General features: G+C 49.0%; 1 protein-coding gene across 2 annotated transcripts in view; it reads left to right on the top strand.

Annotated features, from left to right (window-relative positions):
• PPP1R16B (protein phosphatase 1, regulatory subunit 16B) overlaps positions 1–13,320 on the top strand; it is a 104,091-nt gene extending 90,771 nt beyond the window's left edge. For both annotated transcript variants that reach the window (XM_010829149.1, XM_010829148.1), the window contains exons 5-11: positions 1,123–1,226; positions 3,182–3,306; positions 7,231–7,356; positions 7,897–7,972; positions 8,586–8,715; positions 8,808–8,976; positions 12,808–13,320. In XM_010829149.1, the coding sequence (XP_010827451.1) occupies positions 1,123–1,226; positions 3,182–3,306; positions 7,231–7,356; positions 7,897–7,972; positions 8,586–8,715; positions 8,808–8,976; positions 12,808–13,317 (1,240 nt within the window). In that variant the 3' untranslated portion in view covers positions 13,318–13,320. The remainder of the gene's footprint in view (positions 1–1,122; positions 1,227–3,181; positions 3,307–7,230; positions 7,357–7,896; positions 7,973–8,585; positions 8,716–8,807; positions 8,977–12,807) is intronic.

Raw genomic sequence — 13,320 nt, 5'->3', positions numbered from 1 at the left:
AGGCCTCAGCAGAGCAGCCAGGGCCCATTGGGTGGCTACTCGGGTGATAAGAGATGCTTCCCTGGCTCAGAGAGGTGGATTAGCTTACCCAAGAGCACACAGGAGCTCAGAGAGGTCCCCGGGGAGGGCTGTTAGGCCAGAGGACTGGCAGGTGGCCCGTGCCCACATCTCTGATGAACACCTGGGTGTGGCTAAGTCTGCAGGGGCATCAGATGGCTACCATTCAATCAGAGGTGATGTGAGAGGAAAAGGGAGAGGATACCAGCATGGTGCCAGTCCCCAGCGCCAATCTGTACCAGAATCATGGGTTTAAAATGTGTAATCCTCAACCCCGCCCCATCCTCTTGAGAGACTCTGTTTCAGGAGGTCTAGAGTGGAGTCCAGGAAGCTTCATTTTATTTCAGTGGCATCTGAGTGATTCTGCGACAGGGCAGCCCAGGACCATGCATTTGGGAGCCACTGGCCCCAAAGGGGAATTCTCCCATGGGGTCCCAAGGCTCTCTCCTGCCTCGTCCTGGTTTCCCTTTGGGGCAGGGACTTAGAGGAGGAATTGGGGTTATCCTTGGGTGTTTCTGCACTTGGTCTAATATTGAAATAGGACAGGGAAAAGTAAAAAGAGCTGGCCCATGAAAGAGCCGGGTTTCCGTCTTGAACCTCTTACATCCTAGCTGTGTGACCTCAGGCAAGTAACTGACCCTGTCTGAATCTTGTTTTCCCTTGAGTGAGATGGGGCCAATAATACTGAACCAAGAAGACTATTATGAGGATTATATCAGATGATGTAAAGGGCTTAGATCAAGCCTGGCTCCTAGCAGATGCTTGGGAAGTAGTGCTACCACCATTAACTTTGTCTTTTCTTATTTGACATCTATCCTCAAGTGCCCACCTGCTGGTTCAGCAGAGGAGGAAGCTGGGGAAAGAGGCACAGCTATCCTGGGACTGTGTCCCCTTCCCCCCCAGGACCCCTGAGACCCTGGAGATGCAGTCCTTGCTGGGCTGCACCGTGGTTGGGTTGTGGGTGTTGGGGTGCACCGCGGGGTGTGGGTGAGAGGCTGGACAGTGGAGGCAGTCAGACCAACCCTCTGCACGTTCCTGGCCCTCACCCTGGTCCTCTCTCTGCAGTGGAGCCGACTTGCTCGCTGTCAACTCCGATGGGAACATGCCCTATGACCTCTGTGAGGATGAGCCCACCCTGGATGTTATTGAGACGTGCATGGCGTACCAGGGTAAGGACAGGGCCGCCGGCTGTGAAGTGGGCTGGGTGTGGGGCTGTGGCGAGCTTCTCTCAGATCAGTGCAGGTGAACAAGTTACCTAGAGACGTGCCCATCGCTTAGTGCTCAGGAACTGGGACAGGACCCCACGATGGTTGTTACCCATGTGATGGACAAGATTGAACACAGAACAAGCCTGGAAAACGAGCTGTGCACAAGGAGGGGCGTGGCTGTCATCTGTGTCGCCCACACGCATGGGCAGCCTCAGCTGGCCCCGTCTCTTCATCAGCTGTGACAGTTCAATTCAAAACATTCACAATAAAGATATATTCCCATTTGGGAAAATACAAAGTCAAGAACATTCACGGCTGCCTGCTCTGTGCCAGGCACCACTTGGGCTGCCAGGGACCCCGGATAAACAAGATGTGGGCTGTTCTCGGCTCACAAATGAGCTTCAGAGAGGAAACAAATACAGCAGAGACCAGCCCGCCCCCGCCACCCCAGTACATGCTCCTGAAAGGCCTCCTCTTTAGAAATACATCTCAAATCCAGACCCTGGACTGCAGTCTGAGGTCCTCCCCTCATCTCTGCCCTTGTGTTTCTGCCCAGATGGCTGCAGGAACCTCCCATTTGGCCTGCCCATTCCCTAGCTCTGGAGCTTTCCCTGTCCACTTTCTGTAGAACTTCCTAATAATTTTTGTGCCAGTCTGGTGAATCTATGAACCCACCCCTTCTGTACTTATAAATGGAGTTATCAAAGCCATAGGATTATAAAGGAAACCACTGCTATTAAAGTAAGGCTCACCAAATACTTTTAAATGTGTAATATAGAAACTTCATTGATTCATGAAACAATAAGATAGCATGATGTGAAAATACCTATAGTTTCTGTTGGTGACAAAGTCATGGGCACTGCCAATTCTGCTGTGAATTTGGACTAGAAGGAAATGCTATATCTCATTGAAAAGTTAGTGAAAATAGGACTTCTCTGGTGGTCCAGTGTATAAGAATCCAAGAATGCATTGGCAGGCAGGGGACGTGGATTTGATCCCTGGTCCAGGAGGATTCCACATGCCCCTAAACAACTAAGCCCCTGTGCACCAGAGTCCCTGCTCTCCAACACAAGAAGCCATCACATTGAGAAGTTTAGACACGGAAACTAGCGAGTAGATCCCACTCACCACAACTAGAGAAAGCCCGCACCCAGCGAAAAAGACACAGCACAGCCAAAAAGAGACAAACAAATAAAAATTAAACAAATAAAAAATTAGTGAAAATAGATCATTCTTTTTCTCCCTTCAAGTTTACAGACCTCCCCTGAGTTCTATCCAAGAATGCTTGCTCTCACGGACCTTTTTTTCAGAGCAATCACTCTCTCCTTAGTAGCTGCCAGTAACACTTAAATTTTAGCCAGAGATTCAGGTTTGAAAATGTGTCTCTGAGTCCCTCCACCTCGATTTATTCAGCTCTCCATTCAGAAGTGATATATTCAGTAATTTAGTCATGGCCGTGATAGAGATTCACTGAGCATGCCTGGTGCCTGGTGCTGCAAACACAGCTCTGGATGAAGTGGAAGAAATGAACAGAGACCTGGTCAGATAGAGCAGGCAGGGGAGGCCAGCTGAGGAGGTGATCCAGGCTGGACCTAAAGGATGAGACGAACCAGGAATTTGAGCAGCCGGAGGTGGGTAGGTGGGTGGTCGGGACTGCCAGGTAGAAGAGCTGTGTACGTAACAGTCATTGATATTAATACAGTGCCAACTGGATTCCAGGCTCTTGTTCATGGCCCAACACGTGGTGTTCATTTTCACTGGGCCTGGGAGAAATGATCTCTGAGCACGTCTGTCTACCCACTTGACGGCAGACCCTAGGAAAGAGGAGTCATTCCTGCCCCCTCTGCCCTCACTCCCCTCCCCCATGGGTTCTCTGCCTTGGAATGCTGACTCAGTGCCCCTCTCCCCGACTGCAGGCATCACCCAGGAGAAAATCAACGAGATGCGGGCAGCTCCCGAGCAGCAGATGATTTCAGACATTCACTGTATGATCGCAGCTGGCCAGGACCTTGATTGGGTGGATGCCCAGGGGGCCACACTGGTGAGGAGAGGGGCCAGGCTGGATTGGGCTGGGGAGTTGGGACCAGAACCCAGACCGGCTGGAGCTGAACGGGGCCAGCACTGGGTGGAGGTCAAGCCTACACAGTGGGGCCCTGTCCGTGGCCTTGGACTTCCTCCCCCTTTTGGGGACAGGGTCCCCCCTGGAATGTGGAGAGTTAGCAGAGCAGGGATCAGCTGCTTTGAGAAGCTGGGGCTGGGAGTTGGGAGCTCTGGGTTGGGGAGGCTTGGCTCTGCCGTTCACCTCTTCTGTCTCCAAGCTCCTCCTTTACCTCATGCTACAGTTGTCCATTCTGAGTTCATTATTTCCACCTCCTCCCATGATGTCTCCTGCTTCAAGACGGGTGCCACATTCATCCACTCATCCAGGCCATCTTGCTTTGCACCGTTCATTCTCCTGCCTCAGTGTACGCTCTCCCACCTCAGTGCCTGTTTCATTGTCTGTCCCTGATGTTGATGCAACAGCCTCTCTTCTGGTTCCCTGACTTCAGAGCCCAGACACCCCAGGGACCCATCCATCTTTGGTTCACCCATCCTATGGTTCACCCATCCATCTTTGGTTCACGCATCCATCCATTAGTTCACCCATCCATCCATTGGTCCACCCATCCATCCATTGGTTCACCCATCCATCCACTGGTCCACCCATCCATCCATTAGTTCACCCATCCATCCATTGGTCCACCCATCCATTCTTTGGTTCACTCATCCATCCATTGCTTCACCCATCCATCCATTGGTTCACCCATCCATTCACTGGTCCACTCATCCATCCATTGGTCCTCCCATCCATCCATTGGTCCACCCATCCATCCATTAGTTCGCCCATCTATCCATTGGTCCACCCATCCATCCATTGGTTATCCATTAGTTCACCCATCCATCCATTGGTCCCCCCATCCATCCATTGGTCCACCCATCCATTCTTTGGTTCATCCATCCATCCATTGGTCCACCCATCCATCCATTGGTTATCCATTAGTTCACCCATCCATCCATTGGCTCACCCATCCATCCATTACTTCACCCATCCATCCATTGGTTCACCCATCCATTCACTGGTTATCCATTAGTTCACCCATCCATCCATTGGCTCACCCATCCATCCATTGGCTCACCCATCCATCCATTACTTCACCCATCCATCCATTGGTTCACCCATCCATTCACTGGTTATCCATTAGTTCACCCATCCATCCATTGGCTCACCCATCCATCCATTGGCTCACCCATCCATCCATTACTTCACCCATCCATCCATTGGTTCACCCATCCATTCACTGGTCCACCCATCCATCCATTGGTTCATCCATTCACTGGTCCACCCATCCATCCATTGGTCCTCCCATCCATCCATTGGTCCACCCATCCATTCTTTGGTTCACCCATCCATCCATTGGTTCACCCATCCATTCACTGGTCCACCCATCCATCTATTGGTTCACCCATCCATCCATTGGTCCACCCATCAGTTCATTGGTCCAGCCATCCATTCATTGGTTCACCCATCCATTCATTGGTTCACCCATCCATCCATTGGTCCACCCATCCATCATCCGTCATCAACATACACATCCTCTGTGCCACATGCTTTACTAGACACTGGAGATAGAGAATGATGGAATCTTCTCTCTATCTGCCTCATTTGCTTCACTCACTGTTTCAATTCAAGTGTCAGTGAAACCTTCTTGATCTTTCTTCATAGGCTTTCATAGCATGATACAGCTCAGTATTGGGGAAGTCTGCTTCTGCAGCCTCTAAACTGAGAACTAGAACATGACCTTGGAAGCCTCCCTCAACCTTGCCCATGGCTGGGCCCATCCTGTCCTAGGCTTGGGGTCCATGTGATTGTGAGCACTCAGGGTCTCAGAATCTTCAGCTTTTCAGGTAGGGCTCAGCAGTACCAAGTTCCCTCACTGCCCCTCAGGCCTGATCTGGTAGCCCAGATGTGATCATTGGATTTCTCCCACCCTATTCCTGAGGCCCACCCTCTCACTGCCCCTCAGGCCTGATCTGGTAGCCCAGATGTGATCATTGGATTTCTCCCACCCTGTTCCTGAGTCCCACCCTCTGCCTCATCCCCCTTTCTTCTTTTTTTTAAATAAAACTTTTAAAATTGATTATTTGTTTATTTCAGTGAAATATAGTTGCTTTATCATATACTAGTTTCAGGTGTATAATACAGTGATTCAATATTTTTTATAGATTATACTCCATTAAAAATTATTACAAAATAATGGCTATATTTTCTTGTGCTGTACAATATACTTTGCTTATTTGTTTTATGCATAGTAGTTTGTGTCTCTCAGCCCTCTACCCCTATCTTTCCCCTCTCCCTTCCCTCTCTCTATTAGTGAGTCTGTTTCTGTTTTGTTACATACATTCATTTATTTTTTAAATTCACATGTAAGTGATAACATAGAGTATTTGTCTTTGGCTGACTTCTTTCATGAAACATAATACCCTCTAGGTCCATGTATGTTGCTGCAAATGCCATTATTTCATTCTTTTATATGACTGAGTAGTATTCCATTGTCTATATATACACCACACCTTCTTTATCCATTCATCTGTTGACAGACACTTAGGTTGCTGCCATATCTTGACAATTGTAAATGATGCTGCTATGAACGTTGGGGTGCCTGTGTCTTTTTGAATTCGTGTTTTCATTTTCTTTGGATATATATCCAGCAGTGGAAGTAGTTCTCTTTTTTAGGTTTTTGTGCCTCATGCTCTTTTCTAAGAAAGGGGTCCCTGCTCAGCCCAGCACTCAAGAGTTGAGTCAGGTAGTTGGATTGGATGCTGCATGAAGACTGGACAAAGTTATGGCCAGGCTGTGCCAGGACACTGCCCGCCCTGGATGGGGCTCTGGGTCTGTGGCTCAGCCCTGAAGACACAGGGGTCTGCTCCTCTTAGGCTGGCCTCAGAGTGGCTTCACTCACATGGCTGGGCACACACTAGGTCTCAGTTCTTCCCAGTGAAGCAGGGAGGCGTACCTTCCCCAGGGGGCTGTTGGGAGGACTAAATGAGATTCTGCATGTAGCTGCTCAGCACAGAGCCTGTAAACTCTCAATAGATTCTGGTGATGAACTCATTATTATTATTAACATGATCACTTCTATTTATATAATAAATAACAAGGTCCTACTGTGTAGCACAGAGAACTATATTCAACGTAATTATAGTTGTAATCCCCTGTAATGGGGAAGGAAATCTGGAAAAAAATATATGCAGATGAATAACTGAATTGCTTTTCTGTATACCTGAAACACTGTAAATCAACTATACTTTAGTAAAACAAAAAATCAAAAAACCCATGAATATCACTCTCCCAGTCATAACTTTTTATTCTCAGCTGTGTACCTGGCCCTGCAGCTTTTAATATCTGGCTGGCTGTGTGTGTCATTCTTAATAGTTGGCAAGCATCAAACATTTATAAATCAGATAGTGATACCAGTTTTCATGTGTGCCTGTTCCAGATCACACCCTGTTTTGTTTTTTTTTTTTTTCTGAAAATTAAAAAAAGCAAAAAAACCCAAAACCTGTTTGCCAGAAACTTATAGCCACCTGACCCCCGGATGACGTGGCATCTGGCCATCAGGGCTGTGTTCTGTTGGACCTCTGAGACCCCGTCTACAGGGCTCAGTGCAGAGTAAGCACTCAATAAATGCTGATGCCTTAACGACAGGGGCTTGAAGACAGAAGAGAAGCCCCTTCTCCCTTACCTTCTAGTTCCATACTGCAGACTTACTAATGCTCTGTAACGTGGCTGGTATCTTCACCTCCTTTGATTCCATTCTGCTGGCCCGAAGTATGATCTGGGCCTTGGGCCGGGGCATGGGCTATCCTGCTTCCACATGAGGGACCAGCCCCCATGGGGAGTGCTGACCCCTTTCCTCTCCTTCAGCTGCACATAGCTGGAGCCAACGGATACCTGCGGGCAGCCGAGCTCCTCCTGGATCATGGTGTACGCGTGGATGTGAAGGACTGGGATGGCTGGGAGCCCCTGCACGCCGCTGCCTTCTGGGGACAGGTAATTGTCACCCACAGTGCTGTGAGAGAGGCCAGCTTATGGCCAACCTGATGACCTTTGGGCTGGGAGTTGGTTCAAAAGAACACCTGACCCACTTAGGGTGTTGACTGCAGCTAGTGTGTAGGATGTGAAAAGACCTACGGAGTTTACAAAAAGGATTGTCAAATTGTCCTAACAAGATGACAATCCAATTTGCCAAATTAGAAAATTTCCCACATTTCTGTCTTGAGTTTTTCTACTTGTTTCCCAGATAGAAATCTCTGTAGCTTTCGCCATTCCTCTTTAAACATTTGACAGCTCTGGAGTTATAGCTGACTCCTTCTGTCCCTCGGTATGGCTGAGTCATGCTGGAGGAGGTGTCAAGCCCATTGCATTTGCCAGAGTTCCTAGCTTTAGGGGGCAGAGCCTTCCCTGGGAGTCAGCTTTGCCCTACCATTCTTTGGATCATATCCTAAGAAGCTTTGAACTCTCACTGTCTCCAACTCCTAGGCTTTCTCAGCTATGGGCAGCGGGGAACCCGGGCTTCTTCCTGTGTTTCAGATGCAGATGGCAGAGCTGTTGGTGTCCCATGGGGCCAGTCTCAGTGCTAGGACGTCCATGGACGAGATGCCAATTGGTAAGTTCAGAAGGACCACACCTGCACTCATTGATTTTTTTGACGAGTGGAGGATAAATGGTTGAATATATGGTTGGATAGATGGTAGATGGATAGTTTGATGATTAAATTAATGGATGGTAGATTAATGGATGGATAAGTGGGTGAATGTATGGATGAATAAATAAGAGGATGGGTGGGCAGAGGATGAACCTATGATGACTGGTTCAGCAAATAGGTAGACAGATGAACTAAAGGATGAGAGGGATTGAGTGGGTGGGGATATATGATTTCAGGCTCTTTTCATAATGTCTTGCTTGGGCTCTATGGGGTACCTTCTGGTTTCTCTTGATACATTTTATATCAGTGGAGAATTGATAACTCCTCTTGGAAGTGATCAAAGGTTTATGAATCCTTCAGTCATACCTGTGAATGGGGACTGTGCATGGGACCTGGGGTTTCCTCTTCTTACACTCCTCTAAGGATTGGGTTATAGCCCAGGAAATAAGGCTGGCACTGCTTTCTCCCCTCCACCCACACCCCAGAAGATATGAATTTTCAGTGGGTCTGGGGGGCCCTCGGGGATCACCAGCCCCTTCTCTGTCCCCTACCATGGACTCCTCCACCCTTTCAGACCTGTGTGAAGAGGAGGAGTTCAAAGTCCTGCTGTTGGAGCTGAAACACAAGCACGATGTGATCATGAAGTCGCAGCTGAGGCATAAGTCATCTTTGAGCAGGAGGACGTCCAGCGCGGGCAGCCGAGGGTGAGTTGGGGGCAGGACAGCCAGGGGCGCCCAAGGATGCTCCTGCCCATGGAGCCTGGAAGCAGCCTCCCAGCACCTCCCTCTCCCCTTAGGAAGGTGGTACGTCGAGCCAGCCTGTCCGACAGGACCAACCTGTACAGGAAGGAGTATGAGGGAGAGGCTATACTCTGGCAGCAGCGGAGTGCATCCGAGGATCAGCGGAACTCCACCTACAACGGGGACATCAGGGAGACCAGGACAGACCAAGAGAATAAGGACCCGGTGAGAGCTTGCCTCCCACCTGGCCCCAGGGACCACTGCCGTGGGAGGGGAGCAGATGGAACCCCAGCCTGGTGTTGCTTCTTTATCTCAGAGCCTTCGGAGGGAGGTCAGCTGGCCATCGCCCTTAAACCAGCTGGATCCTGTCTGATGGGGTTGCCTACCGTGGTTATTGAGGCGAGTGTAGGATGTGTTCACGTCAGAGCTGGGTGATTGGCACACAGTAGGGGCTCATAACTTCCAGGGAGTGAGTGATCACCATGTGCCTGCTTGAGCTCCAGCAGAAGAGAGATTTTGTTCTGGCTTCCCAGAGGAGAAGGTTCAGTAGGGCGGCAACTCTGGGAGAGAAGGGTGTTAAAACTTTTTTAGGGGGAACCTAACAAGATGTTGAGAATTGTGTTGAGATATCGGGTTGGAAGAAAATTTTTGAAAAGTATAGGGGCTGGCAGAACGTCTAAGAAGCTGGCTCTAGGAGTAGGTACTGGTCTGGGCGTTAAACCGCTTTCCTAAGAAGATGCTGTATTGTTTTCTGAGAACTGTTGTAATGAATTACCGCAAACTAGGTGGCTTGAAGCGAGACAAATGTCTTTTCTCCCAGTTCTGGAAGCCAGAAGTCTAAAAATCAAGGTGTCTCCAGGCTTGGTTCCTTCTGGATATCGGAAGGGGACTCTGCTCCATTCCTGTCTCCTAGCTTCTGCCATCTCGGGCATTCCTTGGCTTTTTGCTCGCGTGCCTCCAATCTCTGCCTCTGTCTCCACGTGGCCTTCTTTGTGTGTGGGTCTGTGTCTCTGTTTTCTCTTAGAAAGACACCAGTCATTGGATTAGGGCCCACCCTCGTCCAGTGTGACCTCATCTTAATGTAACTGATCACACGTGTGAAGACCCTATTTCCAAATAGGGTCACACTCAGAGATGTGGGGTGGATGTGAGTTTCAGGGGGCACTATTTGACTCAGTACCAATGCATTCAGGTCCATGCCTGGCTGCACTCTTGCTGAGTGGAGTATACAAGTTTGGGGCCAGAGCAGAACTGCTGGGCACAAGGGAGGGGCTGACCATACCAGCAGTGGTGTGCCTCTGTGGTTCTACCATCACACAAAGAGCAGCGGAAAACATTTCTAGCCAGTGTTGCTTGGAGGGATACAAAATGTCTCAGTGGGACCCTGCTTCCCTGCGTGAACAAGGAGGTCACGTGAGGGCTTGTCATAGGGCATGTTCCCACCAGGAGTGAAGGCATCTGCTCTAAAGAATCTCCATTGTGAGAGGAGTTTGGGGGAGAATAGATCCATGGATATGTACAGCTGAGTTCCTTTGCTGCCCACCTGAAACTATCACAATATTGTCAATCAACTATACTCCAATATAAAATAAAAAGAGTAAAAACAAAAAACAAAAAGAGGGACTTCTCTGGTAGTCCAAGGGCTAAGACTCCTCGCTCCCAATGCAAGGGACCTGGGTTTGATCCCTGATCAGGGGATAAACCACAACTACAGACCCAGCGCAGCCAAATAAATGTTAAAAAAGATTTGATTCAAAGTGTTTTTTTTAAAAAGAGAGAATCCCCACTGAAACGCTGATTGGGATGGAGCCTGTACACTCGGAGCTCGAGTTCTGCCTCTACCCACCTAAGCTTGGGGGTTAGGAAAGAAAAGAGTTGTAGATTGAAATCAAATCACATTTCAGATTCTTCCCCAATATGCTTAATTATCTTTTCTTTGTGATTGAGGTGTAACTTGTATAACTTACAGAAATCTTAAACGAATTTTTCAATGACCTCTTTCCAATGTGTACCTTTAGGTGAAAGTACACGCATTTCTGTCACCCCAGAAAGCTCCTACGTTCCCTCTTCCAGGCAGCCCTTCTACCCCAAAGATATGAGTGTGTGCTTAGTCACTTCAGTCGTGTTCAACTCTTTGGGACCCCATGGACTGTACAGCCCTCCAGGCTCCTCTGTCTTTGGGGATTCTTCAGGCAAGAATACTGGAGTGGGTTGCCATGCCCCCCCTCCAGGGGATCTTCCCAACACAAGGTTTGAACCCAGGTCTCCCGCATTGCAGGCAGATTCTTTACCACTGAGTCACCAGGGAAGCCCAGCTCAACCTGGTGCTCTGTGATGACTCAGGAGGGTGGGAGGGAGGCTCAAGAGGAAGGGGACATGAGTGTACCTATGGCTGATTCGTGTTGATGTTTGGCAGAAACCAGTGCAATATTGTAAAGCAATTATCCTCTGATTAAAAGAGAAATGCAGGTTCTCAGGCCCCACAGGAGATGGACTGAATCATAAACCCTGGGGCTGGGACTCAGCACTCTGTGTTTTAACCAGCCCTCCAGAGGATTCGGATGCATGCAAGAATTTGAGAACCACTGATCTAAGGGTGTGTTTGCTCAGCCTGACTCCCAAGTCAGATTTCTGACAGGACTCTGCACAGATAGCCCCCAGGGCTGGCTGTGGTACCCACTTTTGGCAGAGCTGACTTCCTGATAGCAGGCACAGCCGTAATAAGACAACTCTGTCTCTTCAACCAGTGGCTCACGGTCTAAACTGTACAAGAAAATCATCTTGGGGAGGTGTTTTGTTTTTGTTTTTAAAAAAACCTGATGTCCGGACTGTAATATCAGTTAATTAAATCAGTCTCCAGGCTTCGGACTCAGGCATTGTATTTATTTATTTATTTATTAACAAATAGGCTTTATTTTTTTGAGTAGTTTTAGGTTTACAGAAAAATAAGTGGGGGGACTTCCCTGGTGGTCCAGTGTTTTAGACTCTGTGCTTCCACTGCAGGGGGCAAGGACTGGGGAACTAAGATCCCACGTGCTGTCGTGTGGCCAAAAAAAAAAAAGTTTTTTGTGTGTCTTCTGACCTTGTTTATAGTGATTTTTGGTATGCTTTATATTTTTGTTACTGTCAAATGTATCCACCTTTTCCTTAGAGTTTCTAGGTAGCAGCTCCTTTTAAAGCTCTTGTTACCCAGGGATTGCTGGGTGTAAAAGATCTCTGAGTAAGAACCTCTCCCATTTAGAGCAGAGATATCTCAGGAGTATAGGGAGAGGATTCTCAGTGACCAAAAAGCCCAACTAAGATTGACTTAGAGACACAAAAAGAATGCACTGGCTTGGGTAACTGGAAAGTCTGGGCCAACTGGATCCGGGGACTCAGAACATATCATCAGGGGACTTCCCCAGCAGTCCAGTGGTTCAGACTTCACCTTCCAGTGCAGGGGGTGCAGGTTCAATCCCTGGTCAGGGAGATAAGATCCCACATGCCTCGCGGCCAAAAATCTAAAACATAGAAACAGAAGCAATGTTGTAATAAATGTAGTAGAGACTTTTAAAATGGTCCACATCAAAGAATCTTTAAAAAAAAAAAAAAAAAAAAACGTATCACGAGGGTGCAGTGTCTCTGTCGTCTCTCTCTTCCTTAATGTTGGTTTCACAGCCAAGCAGACCTTTTGACACGCCGTCTCCCCAGTTTATGATTCTCACCCCTGCAGTTTCTATAGAAACAGAGCTGCTCTTCCCCAATTTTTCTAGCAGTAAGTCCCAGGGTTGAGTTTCATGGAACCAATTTCTGAACCCATTCCTGCACCAATTCCCATAGTGAGTTAATTGATTGGCCAGGTCCTGGGGTCATGGTTTATCTCCCGGAGCAAAGATGGGAGTCAGTCGGGTCTATCCAAACCCACGACTGGTGAGATTCCCCAAAGGAAAACGGAGGTCTTAGGTAGAGAAAATGGAAGAGGACGGGTTCAAGCAATCATGCCCTCAGTAGAGGCGCAGGTAGGGGTGGAGTTCAGATCCCCTAGCCAGCTGATGATGTTGTCCTTCTCACCCTCAGAACCCCAGGCTGGAGAAGCCCGTGCTGCTCTCCGAGTTTCCCACCAAGATCCCACACAGCGACATGGACATGCCTGTTGAGAACGGCCTCCGGGCTCCAGTCAGCACCTACCAGTATGCGCTGTGTAACGGGGACGTCTGGAAAGTGCACGAGGTGCCCGACTACAGCATGGCCTATGGCAACCCTGGCGTGGCCGATGCCACCCCATCCTGGAGTGGCTACAAGGAACAGAGCCCCCAGACGCTTCTGGAGCTGAAGAGGCAGCGGGCTGCGGCCAAGCTGCTCAGCCACCCCTTCCTGAGCACCCACCTGGGCAGTGGCGTGTCCAGGACGGGCGAGGGCAGCAGCGAAGGCAAGGCCCCCTTGATCGGAGGCAGAACTTCTCCGTACAGTAGCAATGGGACCTCGGTGTATTACACGGTCACCAGTGGAGACCCCCCACTCCTGAAGTTCAAGGCCCCCATAGAGGAGATGGAGGAGAAGGTCCATGGCTGCTGCCGCATCTCCTAGTCT

The sequence above is a fragment of the Bison bison genome, unplaced genomic scaffold (genome assembly GCF_000754665.1).
Source record: "Bison bison bison isolate TAMUID 2011002044 unplaced genomic scaffold, Bison_UMD1.0 scf7180017864500, whole genome shotgun sequence".
In the NCBI taxonomy this organism is placed as follows: Eukaryota; Metazoa; Chordata; class Mammalia; order Artiodactyla; family Bovidae; genus Bison; species Bison bison.
Note: the sequence above shows the minus strand (reverse complement) of the source record. Positions and strands in the feature narration are given on the sequence as shown.